The 17,154-nt window shown below is 31.2% G+C and overlaps 1 protein-coding gene across 1 annotated transcript in view; it reads left to right on the top strand.

The window, feature by feature from the left end:
• Positions 1-17,154, top strand: part of LOC134716562 (adhesion G-protein coupled receptor V1-like) — a 107,400-nt gene that overhangs the window by 12,740 nt on the left and 77,506 nt on the right. Inside the window, exons 11-27 of the mRNA XM_063579573.1 lie at positions 808-1,022; positions 1,551-1,739; positions 2,115-2,265; positions 3,566-3,759; positions 5,109-5,232; positions 6,622-6,876; positions 7,525-7,654; positions 7,957-8,180; positions 8,617-8,837; positions 9,875-10,031; positions 11,203-11,420; positions 12,252-12,376; positions 13,010-13,138; positions 14,794-15,008; positions 15,594-15,829; positions 16,446-16,706; positions 17,008-17,145. Of these exons, the coding sequence (XP_063435643.1) occupies positions 808-1,022; positions 1,551-1,739; positions 2,115-2,265; positions 3,566-3,759; positions 5,109-5,232; positions 6,622-6,876; positions 7,525-7,654; positions 7,957-8,180; positions 8,617-8,837; positions 9,875-10,031; positions 11,203-11,420; positions 12,252-12,376; positions 13,010-13,138; positions 14,794-15,008; positions 15,594-15,829; positions 16,446-16,706; positions 17,008-17,145 (3,182 nt within the window). The remainder of the gene's footprint in view (positions 1-807; positions 1,023-1,550; positions 1,740-2,114; positions 2,266-3,565; positions 3,760-5,108; positions 5,233-6,621; positions 6,877-7,524; positions 7,655-7,956; positions 8,181-8,616; positions 8,838-9,874; positions 10,032-11,202; positions 11,421-12,251; positions 12,377-13,009; positions 13,139-14,793; positions 15,009-15,593; positions 15,830-16,445; positions 16,707-17,007; positions 17,146-17,154) is intronic.

The following is a 17,154-nucleotide window of genomic DNA, read 5'->3' as shown; positions in this document are numbered from 1 at the left end:
ACAGTCTTGAAGGTTAACCAATGAAAATTGAGAAAACCAGGATGATAATGATATCAAATCTGGTTTTGTTGCCATAGTAGCTGATACATGATTAGAAAGATATTAACATGGTGGCTAGCTTGGTTTGGTATGAAATATATTCCTGTTATATCAATGTACAGTAACATTTGGTTTATATATTTTGTTTGAAATATAGGTTGATGAAGTAGAAGTTCTTTAAGCACTTTTTCTTGTGTAGATTGATTTATTTGTTGATGTTTGTTTAATAGTTAATTTCAGTTTTTAATGCATATTTAAGACAAAAACAAATGGAGCAATTAACCAATTGAGTAGGTTCTGCAAAGTTTGCCATACAGGTTATGAAGAACAACTAGATTAGGCTGAAAGACGATGATATGTTGGATAGGGGCAAACTACTGCAATGGATTAAAGAGGAATGTATTGATAAAACTGAGAATGGAAATGGGGCATGTCTCAAAGAGACAACAACATTACTGAGTAAATGATTAGATAAAGGAAGATGTGGTGTGAGTGCCAATGAGACAACTCTTCATCCAAATAACAATTTAAAAAGTAAACCATTATAGGTTAAAGTACGGCCTTCAACACGGAGCCTTGGCTCACACGGAACAACAAGCTATAAAGGGCCCCAAAATTACTTGTGTAAAACCATTCAAACGGGAAAACCAAAAACACGTATATATTACATAAACAAACGACAACTACTGTACATCAGATTCCTAAGCTATAAAAAGAATAGAAAGAAGACAATAATGTTTAATATGTATTAACATATTTTCTTTGCAGACAAATCAGAGGCAGACTTTACCATTCTGATTAATCCAGATGATTTACCTGAGCTAAATGAAGAGTTGACAGTGACCTTGACCTATGTCAGTCCATCTGATACACAACGTTTAAAGCATGGGGCAACACAAGTCAAGGTCATAATTCTTGAAAATGACAATCCAGGAGGAACTTTTCAGTTTTCATCAGATATGCAAGATTCATATCAAGTTGAAGTAAGTATATAGTTTTCATATCTTGCTAATCAATTAAAGAAGTTTGTACTTCAATTTTTAAAGTTACCTGTTATTTAAAAAAGACACATGGTTGATAAAATACCCTTATACAAATGGCTTTAAAAATTTGTCTCAGTGCAACTTTTATATTCTTGTAATTAGTTGCTTGTAACATGTCAATTTAATGATAGTTATTGGAAGTAAAAACAATTCTGTAAACAAATCCATAAGTTTATGCAGTAAGCAGCAGAGTACTATGTAGTGTATTAATTTTTCGGTTAAAAGAGTATAAATTTTAGGGAAAAAATGTTACACTCTATTCTTAGTAAATAAGATCCTGGAATTTTAAATGCTGAAATTAATTATTTATCTGTTTTAGTTATTGTGAAAGTGGCATTGGTTCTCCACAATTTAAGTGGTATTTTTGTCTGCAGTGGTTGTCATAAGATTTAGAACAAAGGATAATTGCTAGTTTTCATTTTAAACAACAAAATTTACACCTAAACAAATTTGTTCATATACTTGTAGGAAGGCAGTTCTCCTATAGATATAGTTGTTGACAGAAATGGTGGTTCTTTGGTCACCAGACATGTACAGTACACAGTGGTACCTAACGGAGCAGCAGAATTCTATGGATACACCAATGTACTCAAATTTGAACCTGGTATCATGAAGATGTCGGCTGCACTTTTACCTATAGCAGATGGGATTCCTGAGGTATGTCAATTTAATTGTCAGCTTTAGAAGAAAGTTGCATGGATTCTTTTTGGAATTTTAAGGAAAGAGATTTGTGAATAAAAGACTTGATATATTTTTAGTAATTTGTTTTGTTGTGTTGCTATCTTGCTATCTCATTGAGTTAAACCTATTGGCAACATCTTCAGATATTTGGTAATTTGTATTGAATTTACTCACAAGTTGTCTTATTATGAGGATTTAAACTTGACATGTGTTATACAGCCTTGATAACTGTATAAAACTTGAGTTGATCTATATATATCTTTTTTATGGGAAAAAAAGGGGGGATGATTAGATAAAGAAGTGAATTTATTTTTGATAGAAAAGATAACAATTGCAATTGTTTATATTTAGAAAGAAGAAAGGTTTACCTTAACATTAAACACCTATGGTAACAGTACATCAGATATAGGGTCAAGGTCACAGATAACAATAGATATCCTAGAGAATGATAACCCCTATGGGCTGATCCAATTTGAAGATGATCCTCCAGTTGTCTATATGGGTAAGTATCAGTTAAGAAACAAAAATATTGATTAAATAAGTTTACAATTTAGTTGTGATATTGTTTGGAAAACAATTTAACCATGTAAGTCTCTAAATGAACATTAAAGCACTAAAATTGTTCCTTGAGTATTTTTTACATATTATATAATGGCTACAACTCAATACAGTAATGTTCTTGCATACTCACACTTACTTTTAATGAATGTAATTGAGAATGGAAATAGGGAATGTGTCAAAGAGATGTAACAGATTGGAAAGCTGAGCTTCCTTTTCTGGGCGTGTAGTGGCTAGTACTTCTACCAGAATTCGTTCGTAGGATACACCCGTTGTATTTGTTCAATGGCTATTAATTTTAACAAAACTGATTCAAATAACTACTTCGTTTATTTGACAAAAATAACAATAGTATAGAAAGTAAATCAATTTAACAATAGTAAATCAATCCAACAAAAATAAATGAACACAAATTCCTAACAATTGTAAAGTTTCTCAAAAATATAAAGTAAACCTTAATCTAAATGGAAATAATACTTCGCGTTGTGTACTTTAACTAACATAAAATGAACACTGTACCTTAAAATGAGTGACAAGGTCACTATCTGGAACGTTTCCTAAGTAAACCTGGTGGAAACTATTTTAGTTCCGTAGGTAAGAGAAATGACCTGTCGAGGTCGGCTCAAGCTGCAACTGCCTTATTACTAAAAACTCGCCCTATTTATACTAATGAGAACAAAAGAAAATAGACCTTGACCGACAACATCGATGTAAATACGGGTAAAACTCGAGAGTTACCAGTAAATTTTGTAAATAAGTATTTTACTGGTCAAAACTGACCACTGTCTAAAAAGGACATTAAATGGCTATGGGTCAACTACTTCCGGTTTGCAACGTGCATATCATAGATGAAATTCAACATAAATATATGCTTAACTAAAGTTTCCCAATGAAAATAAGTAAGTGCATTCTTTTTATCTCAAAGGAAAGAACATACATGTATATTTTTACTAATAAATTCAATCTAGAAACGTGACTAAAATTCAACTCTACTACAGAGATAACAACCCAACCAAAGAGCAGAAAACACCCACAAGGGCACTAATGGGTATTCAATACAGCGAGAAAATCACACACCGGGAGGTGTGCTTCAGCTGGCCCCTAAAAAAAATATGTACCGATACTAGTTCAGTGATAATGGAGGTCATACTAAACTCCAAATGACATTTGAGTATATAATTTTAAATGTTTGGGTATTGTTTGATAGACATATATGTACTATTTTAGTAAAAATATTGTTTTAGATGAGAGTACCCTCAGTGGAACAGTTACACATTCTATATCAGTAAGGAGAACACAGGGAACATTTGGTAGTGTTACAGTAGCATGGGATATTATACCTAGTAACCAGCAGGATTTGACTCCTTTGTCAGGGTCAATTACATTTGGAGAAAGTCAAGGTCAAGGGACAATACAGATCACTACAGTTCCTGATGATGTAATTACTAAATATTTTTGTTTTACATTCTAGATAAGGAACATTATCAGTCATCTGTTGGTTTTTTTTATGCCCCACCTATGATAGTAGAGGGGCATTATGTTTTCTGGTCTGTTCCTCCGTCGGTTTGGTTCGTCTGTTTGTTCGTTCGTCTGTCCGTCCGTCCGTCTGTCCTGCTTCAGGTTAAAGTTTTTGGTCAAGGTAGTTTTTGATGAAGTTGAAGTCCAATCAACTTGAAACTTAGTACACATGTTCCCTATCATATTATCATTCTAATTTTAATGCCAAACTAGATTTTTTACACAATTTCACGGTCCATTGAACATGGAAAATGATGGTGCAAGTGGGGCATCCATATACTTTGGACACATTCTTGTTTTAATTTAATACAGGCAATATGATTGTTCTACCTTGAAGAGTATAAGGCTTTATCATGGCTAACTCAGTGGTCCTCAATGATAGTATACAATCTCAAAATTTGAAAGGAGATAAAAAGGAAACATTTATAATTTAACTGCTAAGCTTTTTATACACAAAATTATAGTGTTTTCAAAACAAGAGAAAATATATATTTCATTGAGTTAGATTTGTAGCCAGTGTATTAAAAGCTGTAGTCAAAAGCGTGAAGTCTTTTTTTTATCAGAGATGGGATGAGGCTTCTTACATCTAAAAAAAGATCAAACTACAAAAAATATTTATGCGGCATCATTTTAGTGTTGCTGTCAAGAGAAATTTTATATGACTGAATTATAATGTGATTGCCCTCTTGACAAACAATAATAGATTAAGTTTAAAGAATGTGTTAAAAGTGATTACATAACACTATTTCAGTTGTAGCTGTTGCCTCTTTTGTATATGTGATAAAAACATATTGAAAGCTTTGCAGATTTTTATGCCCCACCTACGATTGTAGAGGGGCATTATGTTTTCTGGTCTGTGCCTTCGTTCGTTGGTTCGTCCGTCTGTGCGTCTGTTCGCTTCAGGTTAAAGTTTTTGGTCAAGGTAGTTTTAGAAGAAGTTGAAGTCCAATCAACTTGAAACTTAGTACACATGTTTCCCATGATATGATCTTTCTTATTTTAATTCCAAATTATTGTTTTGACCCCAATTTCATGGTCCACTGAACATAGAAAATGATAGTGCAAAGTTCAGGTTAAAGTTTTCGGTCAAGGTAGTTTTTGATGAAGTTGAAGTTACATCAACTTGAAACTTAGTACACATGTTTCCTATGATATCATCAAATAATTGTATGGTTAATAAGAAGCTTCATACCTTATTGTTTTCCAAAGTGTCTGTTACCAGACATGATTGATATCTATAGTTACTGATTCTTACTTCCTGTATTTTAGATACCAGAATCAGCAGAAAATTTCACCATACAGTTGAGTAATCCCACAGGTGGCGCTGAGCTTGGTTCAAGAAGGACATTTACTGTCATTATTAACCAAAATGATTTCCCTATTTACTTCCAAGGTATATTTCATACTTTCCTATTTTCAATTGGTGCACTGGTGGTACATGTATCATGATATAGCATAAGCGTCAAATAACAATAGCAGTTATCTAATGATAATTAACATGGAATTATAATCAAATTATCAAATATTTTTAAACAAAAGTCAAATGAATACCCACAAAAGTATAAACTTATGACCCATAACCCCATATAAAACTCTCACACAAAACATGTAACTGCTACTTTGAGTCAGATTAAACAGTAATGAGGAGGATAATATTATCATGCAATGAATCAAAATACATGGGAGATGGTTAAGAAAATATCATTTAAAGTCATATGAAACAAGTGACTGGTGAAAAATAATGTTATCCGATTCTCGAAACAATGCATGTATATATCATAAACTTGGTCTTCTGTGTACAATTTTATCCTTTTTTACGCAAACATATCTTATAATCATAATTTTTTTTCTCTCTTTCTGTTATGAAGTGAAAATATGGCAGCTACTTAATTGTCGTGATTTGAAACCGTAGTTAACCGATTGTCACCTTATTGTAAACAATCAACAAAAAAGCATGGATATTTAGCATGTATATTAAATGTACAATCAGATGATAGATCCATGCATATTGTGATCACCGAATTTTTACGAGAAGGGTCACACCAAAGTCACATGCATCTAAGGGAAATATGTCGGCGAATTGCTTCCTGGAAGCAAGCAATTAAAAAAAGTAAACTTCTTCTAAATGTGGACAAATTAAGGAATTTTCTCCAGAGAAATGTATATGTACATACGTTTTATAATGAAAACTCTCCATTTAGTTATAAAAAAACATGATTCCTTTTTTTTTTTAATTTGAGGTTTCATATGTCTTACATTAAAACCAAGACACATTGCACTGTAAAGCTGTAAGTCAGGGGAGATAATTCAGTGTCATCAAGCTCTAGGCAAATGTTCATTTGAATCAGCATGTCCCCCTCTTATTTTTAATGCAGACTGAATCTTAAATACCAAATTTAAATTATAAGATATTAAGAGAACAAAAAAAATTACATAAATGAAAGATATTTGCTTGACTGTACATTATTAGTTTTTTAACAAAATAGCACATTTCATTTGTGGTGATATTTCATAATTGGTTGCAGCATATTACATATAAGGACTAGCCACTGAATATTCTTTTGCATGTTAATAAAACAGAATCAGTAAAATTAAGCTGCATATAAATATTTAGTTTTTGAAAAAAGGTGAACAAATTCTTTTAAGAAATAGACAATAAAAAAAACCCATAATAAACCTTGGTTTATGTTTAATCAAGTTGTCAGCAAACAATTTGAAACTTTTTTCTTGTCCTCTCCTATTTTGGAACTTCTTCCTCAGTTCCTTTACTTTTCTTTACCAGAGTCAGTCTACTATGTAGCAGAAGGATCTTTGTTGACTGTAACAATACATAGAGAAGGTGATGCAAGTAAACAGGAAACAGTCAAGTACAGAACTTTAGATGACACTGCATTGGTTGGTGACTACAACAAATTAACCAATCAGGATGCTGTATTTGCTGTGGGAAAGACTGATGTGTCTTTTCAGGTGGTCATCAATGAAGATACTTTACCAGAAGGAAATGAGACATTTTTTATTGAAATATTCCAAATAATGGGTAAGTTTATTATGGTAGTTTCTTTGTGATTTAACAATGTTATCAACAGCCTGCATAAAACAATAGTTTTGGCATCAATGACTTTAAAATACATTGTATATCAAACATATCTATGTTATAAAATCATATTGTTACATGCATCTAGCTACTTAAGATTTTGATGGGGCGAGGTCCTTGATAACATTTCCACATAAAAGCTATGGCTGCTTGACACTATGTGTATTTACAGTCGATTTCATATAGGTAATATCTTTGGTTAGCATGCTTGTTAGATAAACGGTGAAGTCATCATTAAGTCAGATATACTACCCTCCTTTTGAAGTAGCCTTGTCCAACAGACAGAAAGATTGGTTATCTATCAGACTAGTCTTCTCTTAACCTTATAATGACTTCACGGTTCAGCTAACAAGCAAGCTAACCAAAGCTATAACCTTTTCCTACAAATTCAATGCAATCGGCTGTACAACTATATCAAATTTGAGTCAAATGTTTAATTTTCATAAATTATTGACCGTTTTACTCATCAGTGGTGTATAGCAGTAATGTAGGACACAATTGTCCTCTAAAATATATTCACTTAATATTTACAAAAAGCCTTTCTTTTGAAGTTTAAAAAATGTGATTATACTTGCATTTTATTTTTTTCAGGAGATTTAGTGACAACTAGAGGATCAAACTGTAGTGTAGTTATTCTTGCCAATGACAATGCCTATGGAATATTTAAATTGTCACCTCCTTTCTCAGTCAGAGTGGAAGAAGGAAGTCATCTGGAACTGATGTAAATATTTTTTTTTTCTTTTCATTCTGTCATTTCATCAGATGCATACATGCTAACTTTTCAAAATCTCCTGATTGATTTATAAAATATTCATCTTTTCAACTATTTGATACTGCTTAATTATTGATTGTTTAAAATTCAGTGGCAAATATCTTAAGTATATACAGGGCAAATTAATATTTGATTATTAGTACAATATATTATTATCGAAAATTGATTTACTTTAGAAATTGATATATTATACCTAAAAAAATGTATGCCATTGGTGTGGTACCTGAATTATATTTACATTTTTTATATAGAATATTGAGAGATGGAGGTGTATATGGAGAAGTAGAAGTATCATGGGAGATAATTGATGTACTGACCAATAAAATGCCACCAGATGGCAGTCAGTTTGACAAATCAAATGGAACGGTGCTATTTACTGAAGGATTACATAGACAGACATTTACAATATTCCCCAGATCTGATCTGGCACCAGAGAAAGAAAGGGTATACACAGTGAGACTTCATGATATTGAAGGTAATTTGTACCGGGTAGTCATTTTTAAAGATTTTACTCATTTAAGTAAGTTTTTATTACATATAGTGTAGATATTGTGTCAGCCTTTAGGTCATAAAACTTTACTCAGTACTCTGAGTACAAAATTTGTGCTTGAAACACCATGTCCAGCAGTTTGATTGGTTGAAATCAAAGTCTGAGAACAAAAATCATTCTCCAAAGTTTTATGACAGCTTATAAAATTGCAAGGCTGTGGTTCTCTTCTAGTTATTATTCAGGCATCCTTATTTACTGATGCATATAAACATACTGTTTTTTTATGTTATATTATTCAGGGCATGGTGTCTTTTCTTACTACGCAGCCTGTGTCAAATCTTTGTCATGCACACAGAATCGGTATTTTAATATTGTTACTTACATTTTATAGAGTATCAAGTACAAACTTATATCATTTCAGTTGTTGTTGGCAGAACAGATGTAGAGTTAGCCTCATTGGCTGACACTGACCTAGAAGTGACCTTGACCATTGAAGAGAGTGATGATCCCTATGGTAGATTTGCCTTTGCTTATAATTCTACAGAGGTCACTATTGCAGAAGATTATTATTCTGGAGAACAGAGTAAAACTGAGGCCAAACTTGTAGTAGAGAGAAGGATGGGTGGTTTTGGGAATGTTCAGGTTAGTGTTATGACTATATTATTGTTTTACTATACTTACTTATAGTTACTTTTAGTTGATTTTCAGTACATTATCCCCAAGACTCCTCTTCACCGATTGTGTAATTTAATTTTTTTTTCTATTACTGTCTTGTCCGTGACTTCTATATATTTCTGCTCTATAGTCAGAACAATATTTATCTAATCAGTTTTTAAAGGCATTTATGATGAGGCCTTAGTGATTTTATCTGGTTGTTTGTTCGAGGTTTTAGCAATTCTAACATAAGATAATAAAAATTACTATTTTAGCACTAGACCAATAAGGTACATTCTAACTTTGTTCATCATTTGTGATCCATCAAACACTTTCCAAAATATACAGTGTTTTTGTCTGTCTTGTATATTTTTGTTGTCCTTGGCCTCATTTTGAAGGTTTTCATAAACAACTGGGCAGGTTATACCATTCTACACTTTTTTCATGGTTCATTGATGGATTATATGGTTGTCATAGTAACTGTAGTAGGACCTTTCACAAATAAGTTTCTATTAGTTTCTTGTGTACAATTTGGAAATTAGTATGGCGTTCATTATCACTGAACTAGTATATATTTGTTTAGGGGCCAGCTGTAGGACGCCTCCAGGTGCGGGAATTTCTCGCTACATTGAAGACCTGTTGGTGACCTTCTGCTGTTGTTTTTTATTTGGTCGGGTTGTTGTCTCTTTGACACATTCCCCATTTCCATTCTCAATTTTATTCTGATGGAGTATATGGTTGTTATAGTAACCTTTCACAAATAAGTTTCAACAAAAAAGTCAGTTCATTACATAACTATCGTTGAGCATTTAGAAAAAATATTTTAGTATGACTTTATTCTCTTCCGTTGATAAGAAGAGATATAATACTGCACATTCAGAAATTGTTGCATGCATTTAAAAATGGGACTTTTAAAAAATGAACAAAAATGTGAGGTTAATAATTACCATTACCATTTTAGAGTAGCTATTGTGATTATATAGGGAATAAATTTATTATTCAATGCTTCACCTCATGTTTTCCAGGTTGTATGGGAGATATTTACATATCAGGTTGCAGTGACTATGCCATCTGTCTATGATTTACTTCTTATTGCTGAACCATCATCAGTTGTGGGGAAAACTCCAGGGAAACGTAGACCGTTCACAGGGACAGATGTTATGTACTTTGATGGGGCTGTCAGTAAGTACTTCCTTGTAGATGTCACTAAGTTCTGATTGATTGTTCTCTCCACCTCCCCCCCCCCTTTACTATACCTACACTCGGGGAATTATAGACCATTCACAGAGACAGAAGTTTATATAAATTACAGTTATAATCAAAGTGCTTGTAAGCACAGAAGGGTAAAGATTTGTTTAATTTATCAGTGGGAGGTAAAATTAGATATGCATTTTCAATTAAGCATTGCATGGTTGAAGTTGATTCAACTACAATTCTGGACGATAGGAGATAACTCCAATTTTCAAAGTTGAATTTTACAATGACATTATTTATATTTTGAGAACAAATATAAGTTTCATGCTCTTTACAAAAATCATGTTATTTTCTTGACAAATGTAACATTATTTTGTGCCTTGAATATCTGAGCATATATCAGGTGATAAATTTCTGGAAATGTTCTTGGATAGGATGTATAGAGAGTAACGATCAATGCACTATATTTTGTATATCAAAAAGGTAGTGATAAGCCTTGGAAGATTTAGATATCAAGTCAGTAACATTGGGGTTTGATTGCATTTCATGCAATCTCAACCCCAAAATCAATTATGATAAATTGACTTCTTTTTTTTGTCCTGTTTCACCTCTTTAAAATTGTCTCTCCTTTATTTATTTCTCCCATATTACTTAAGAATAGATCACTGTGACAGATGGAATAAACTCCACAGGAATTATCATTCAATAGTTCGTAAAGATGTTGATTTTCCTAAAAACTAGTGACCATACTGGTGTCTGCTGCTTGAAGCTTTCAATTTTAAACTATTTATATTTTAAATAAGAAAATTTTGCCATTTAATTTTATCTTTGATACAAAACAAATAGAAATTGTGTGCCTTTCCTTTTCAAATGTCTCTGAAAAGGGATAATCAGAAATGGGAGAAATTTAAAAAAGAAATTAACAGTAAAAAGGGTTACAAAATATAGATAGAGCATTTTATGTGTAGGTCTTTAACAAAAATAAATATATTTATATTTAAAAAAAATGTGTTTTGTATACAAAAGCAAATACTTCACTAGCTGGAAATTTTCAAAGCCATTGATTTGAAAGCTTTTGAAATATGACAATGAATGACAGACCCAATCAGAAGGTTATAAATGCAAATGTTTTTAAATACTTGTGTATCTCTTTTTATAGACAGTTATCTGACAATATCCAGTGATCGTCAGCCACCACCAGATGACCTAAAGAATGGGTACACAATCAGTGCATGGATACAACCTTTTGCTGACCTTAACAGTTACATTGTTGCCAAGACCACAGATGATGGGTCAAGATTTTTCTATACACTTAAGGTCACTACAGGAAACAGTGGTGCCATCTTCTTGTTTGGTTATTCTGTTTCAGGAAGTAGTGTAAGTGGAGAGTTGAAGTGATTTTTTTTACTATATTTTGGACTTTTTAAATCACATTTCTTGTAAAGACAATGTTCAGTATCAGATACTATCTATTATGCTGAAATTTTAATTGATATAAAACTGGAAAAATTATCTGTGTCAGTAATGCCACTTGTAATCAATTGATATTACTTGTTCTTTATTGTCTTGTTTGTGACATAAATTGTGAGAGCCAAACATAGAACTTTTTATACAACTGAAGTTGACAAATTAAAGAATACCTATATTGGATCCCCTGAGATTTGGGTCTTCAGTTTTACCCACAATTACCAAATTGAAATGGATGTTGTTTTTAAAAATTGAATATTGTCAGCCAATCACATGTCCTGATTTGGTCCTTTTTTAGGGGGGTGTGGGAAAAGGGGAGGGTAGGCAGTATATGAAGACATGTCTTATTATCTTGACATCAATTTCATATCACTCGGCAGGCTTATGTCTCAAAGAAATTGTAAATATAAGATACAATACATTGTATTTGGTTAAATGTGAATTCAATTTAACATGTTAAATTGTACTTCTGACAAATGTCATTATAACTTAATATTGCAGCAGTTGAGATATATTACAGTATTCACTCTTGGTACGGGGATAAATATTTTCAAATTAAAAAAGTCTCAAAACATTTATCACCTGAAGCTCAACGAGAAATCAGCATAAAGAATAATACTCTTCAGACTCTGAATTATGCAGCTCATTGTACAAAATACATAATTAAATCACAAAGAAATAATATAAAGTGTACTAACAGAACACAGACAGTTAGATACTTTTAACTTCCTTTTATTTTAGAACAACCAGCAGATATCAGTAACAACAAATACTCACATAAAAGATGGTGGCTGGCATCATATCTTAGTTACAGTAGATAGTAGTTCTATATCATTTTACTTGGATGGTGGAGTCCTTGGTACTAAGTAAGTATATTTGTATTGTGTGTCTGTTTGAATTTCAATTTAATACAGTATTGCAACAAAACTAGGCAACTTCTATCTAAATAAAGATATTTTTATTAAAGTCAAAAGATTTTTGTTTGAGATTGATGAGCTAATTGATAATGATTGTAATAATAATTTCATTGTGTTTTCATGTATAGAAATTTATTTCCTGGGCCAGTTTTCCGTAGATAAAGAAATTTTTTTCCTGGGCCAGTTTTCCATAGATATAGATTTAAAAAGATGAGTGTCAATGAGATAACACTCTCATCAAAGCCACAATTTGTAAAAGTAAACCATTATAGGTCAAAAATACGGTCTTCAACACGGAGCCTTCGCTAACACCGTACAGCAAACTATATAGGGCCCCAAAAATGACATGTGCAAAAACCATGCAAACCGGAAAACCAAAAGCTGAATTCATGTGATTGCTACTTTAAGATACATGTTTACTCAGATCTTAAATTATTTCTTATTGTAACATGAAATCTGACAGTTTTATATGAATACATTATATTTAGTTATGTTAACTAAAAAGATGCAGGTTTTAAGAATGACTTTTATAGAATGGATTATGATTTAATCAAATATCATGATACAAGATTTGTATTGCAGACTTTTAAATTCTCAGCCCATGATAGATTTGTCAGGAAGGTTACATGTAGGAGCTATTGCTCCAGGAAATGAATGGTTTATTGGCTATTTGCAGGATGTTAGAATATATACCAGAAAACTAACTGCCATGTAAGATTTATAACAATAATAGATCTCTGTTTTGCAATAGGAAACCATATATGTTTGAAATGCATTAGGCCTTTCCATGTTAAAGTTACAAGATTTCCAGATTTTTATTTCAAGATGCAGATTTAGTCAGTATGATGTTATATTCTGCTCAAATAGTATGTTATAATTCTATAATTTAAATTATTGAAAACAGATTTATTTGTTTTTTTTTACTATGAACATAAAGAAATATGCTTTGCTTTGTTATAACTGTTTTACAATAAGAAAACAACTGCTACTGTTGAATCCATATTATCAGAAGCTTTATTATCCTTATGGGTCTGTTTTTAATCATTATATTTGTGGGCCTGTAATTAATTTATTAAAGTATTCATATTCATAATCATATTGACTATTTATAATATTCATATTCATAATTATATTGACTATTTATATTGTATTCATAATCATATTGACTATTCATATTGTATTCATAATCATATTAACTATTTATATTCATATTCATAATTATATTGACTATTCATATTGTATTCATAATCATATTGACTTCATATTGTATTCATAATCATATTGACTATTTATATTCTTATTCATAATTATATTGACTATTCATATTGTATTCATAATCATATTTACTATTTATATTCATATTCATAATTATATTGACTATTCATATTGTATTCATAATCAAATTGACTATTCATATCGTATTCATAATCATATTGACTATTTATATTCATATTCATAATTATATTGACTATGCATATTGTAATCATATTGAGAATTCATATTGTATTCATAATCATATTGACTATTCATATTTGTATTTATAATCATATTGACTATTCATATCCTATTCATAATTATATTGACTATTTAAATCATATTCATAATTATATTGACTATTTAAATTGTATTCATAATCAAATTGACTATTCATATTTGTATTCATAATTATATTGACTATTTATATTGCATTCATTATTATATTGACTATTCATATTGTATTCATATTTATATTGACTATTTATATCATATTCATAATCATATTGACTATTCATATTGTATTCATAATCATATTGACTATTCATATGGTATTGATAATTATATTTACTATTCATATTGTATTCATAATCATGTTGACTATTCATATTGTATTCATAATTATATTGACTATTCATATTGTATTCATAATCATATTGGCTATTCATATTGTATTCATAATCATATTGACTATTTATATTGCATTCATTATTATATTGACTTCATATTTGTATTCATAATCATATTGACTATTCATATTCATATTCATAATCATATTAACTATTTATATTGTATTCATAATCATATTGACTATTATATTGTATTCATATCGTATTCATAATCATATTGACTATTATAGTGTATTCATAATGTATTCATAATCATATTGACTATTATATTGTATTCATATTGTATTCATAATCATATTGACTATTATATTGTATTCATATCGTATTCATAATCATATTGACTATTATATTGTATTCATATCGTATTCATAATCATATTGACTATTATATTGTATTCATATTCTATTCATAATCATATTGAGTATTCATATTCATACAACCTCTTTGCAATGCTCTTTACTTATATATGCTATATATTTACAGAGAAATGAATGAGGTTTATAATCTCCCATCAAAGGCAGACTTGTCCCCTGTATCTGGATACCTTTCCTACCATGAAGCACTCAGAGAGCAGACTATTGTTGTCACAGCAACTCAGGATTTGGAGGAAGAAAACAATGAATTGTTCACAGTGATGTTACTAACAGCCAATAATGGTGGAACATTATCCAAGACTGATAGCATGTCTAGGATTACAAGTAAGATTTATTACTTCAGTTGATATACTGTTAATTCAGAAATTATTGCGTGCATTTATAATTGCTTGTTTGTCATTTTAGACTAAAATACAATTTTAATTTTTGCTATATTGAGAAAAATGTTGTTTAGTTAATATGAAAAAATTCAAAATGGGGGTTTAAATTATTGTGATTATAACCCTGTCACATTTTTCGCAATGATTAAAACATTGCAATAATTTCTGAATTTACAGTAGGTAGTGCTTTATAGTTAGAAAAGTCAAAACATAGTTTAAAAGATTGAACAGTGTGTTTAAAATTTTACATAACTAGAATAAGAAAAAGGGGGGAATATAAAATCGCCTGAAACATAATTAAAACAATTGTTATTGAATAGTCATTTACTGCTGTTCAAATTTTTACCGTGCCTTCAGCATCTCTTGATGTCACTGGCAACTTGATCTTGTTATTTGACAGTGAAATCAAGGTCATCTATTATCCTCATTATATTCATTGACAACCAGTTTGAATTTTCATTTTGAAAGATTTTTAAGAATTTAGAGAATTTAAAATGTTAAATAATGAATAAAGTTATTTTATTTCCAGTTGAGAAGAGTGACAATGCTAATGGTGTATTTAGTATACGTACTTGTAGCCCCAGTCAGGCTCTCACAGAAACCACGATTGTGTCTTGTACGGTTGATAGACAAAGGGGAGATGATGGTAATGTAAATGTTACATGGGGTGTGTTCCAGTCTCTAGGGGCAGGAGAAGTAGAGGCTGGTGATGATTTCATAGCCAGTAGAGGAATGATGGTGTTTAATGCTGGAGAAAGACTTAAGGTAAGGTGCTTGTGTTTTGTTTAAATTGAACCTGGTTATTTGTTAATTCATGTCTTTTTTAGGCAAACATCCGATAATGGTCATCAGTATGAAGGCCTTCCTGAGAAAACATTAAAGGCAATTGTTACTGTCTTCAACAATGAGAAAAACCCATACTGTATATTACACAACTTTCCTAGAACAACCCTTATTCAAATAAGTATGTATCTAGAAGTAAAGGGGAAGGGTTGAGATCTCACAAACATGTTTAACCCCGCCGCATTTTTGCGCCTGTCCCAAGTCAGGAGCCTCTGGCCTTTGTTAGTCTTGTATTATTTTAATTTTAGTTTCTTGTGTACAATTCGGAAATTAGTATGGCGTTCATTATCAGTGAACTAGTATATATTTGTTTAGGGGCCAGCTGAAGGACGCCTCCCATGTGGAAATTTCTCGCTACATTGAAGACGTGTTGGTGACTTTCTGCTGTTGTTTTTTCTATGGTGGGGTTGTTGTCTCTTTGACACATTCCCCAACTTCATTCTCAATTTTATTATATGATAATTGACAAACACACCTTAAAATTTATTCCTGTGCCACATGCTTAATAGTAATATTAATTTTATACATTCTATTCCAGACTTTCACCGTGACAGTCAAAGATGATGATATTCCTGAAGTTGATGAGATATTTCACATCAGATTATTGACTGTTGCCAGCACAGATGGTTCACAGGGTCCTACTAACACCAGTGGAGCCAGTATAGACCTGTCCAAATCTAGTTCTGTGTTTACTATTCTAAAGAATGACCATTCAAATGGAGTATTACAGTTCAGTAACAGGACGCGACCCCCTTCTCCTGACGAAGGAATTCTTCCCGTAGCTACAGAAGAACCAACAGTAAGTTTAAACAATAACAGAAGACTTGTAATAGGAATTCAGTTATTTAAGAATGTGCACCACATTTAAAATGACTTTTCAGGTTTTTTAGAATAAACAGAAAAAAATATTGCAGTCAGTCCTTGTAATTTAACTCTGTTTTAGGGAATAAATCATACAAAAACTTTGTAACATCACAGTTGCATGACAAAATTATGTATAAGAGCTGATAGACAAAACATATTCAGCAAATCAGAAGAAATGCTACATCAAAAATTAAAAATTATTGAGTGTTATGAAAATAATGTAAATTTTTTCATAGATAAAAGTATATGAAGAGGCAGGAACAATTGCTTTAATGGTTGTAAGAGCACAAGGAACTGCTGGGTTTGTTACAGTGGAGTGGCGGACAACTGATGGAACAGCTAAAAGTTCAGGAATTTCCACTCCAGATTTTCAGGTATGTTTC

The sequence above is a fragment of the Mytilus trossulus genome, chromosome 4 (genome assembly GCF_036588685.1).
Source record: "Mytilus trossulus isolate FHL-02 chromosome 4, PNRI_Mtr1.1.1.hap1, whole genome shotgun sequence".
In the NCBI taxonomy this organism is placed as follows: domain Eukaryota; kingdom Metazoa; phylum Mollusca; class Bivalvia; order Mytilida; family Mytilidae; genus Mytilus; species Mytilus trossulus.
Note: the sequence above shows the minus strand (reverse complement) of the source record. Positions and strands in the feature narration are given on the sequence as shown.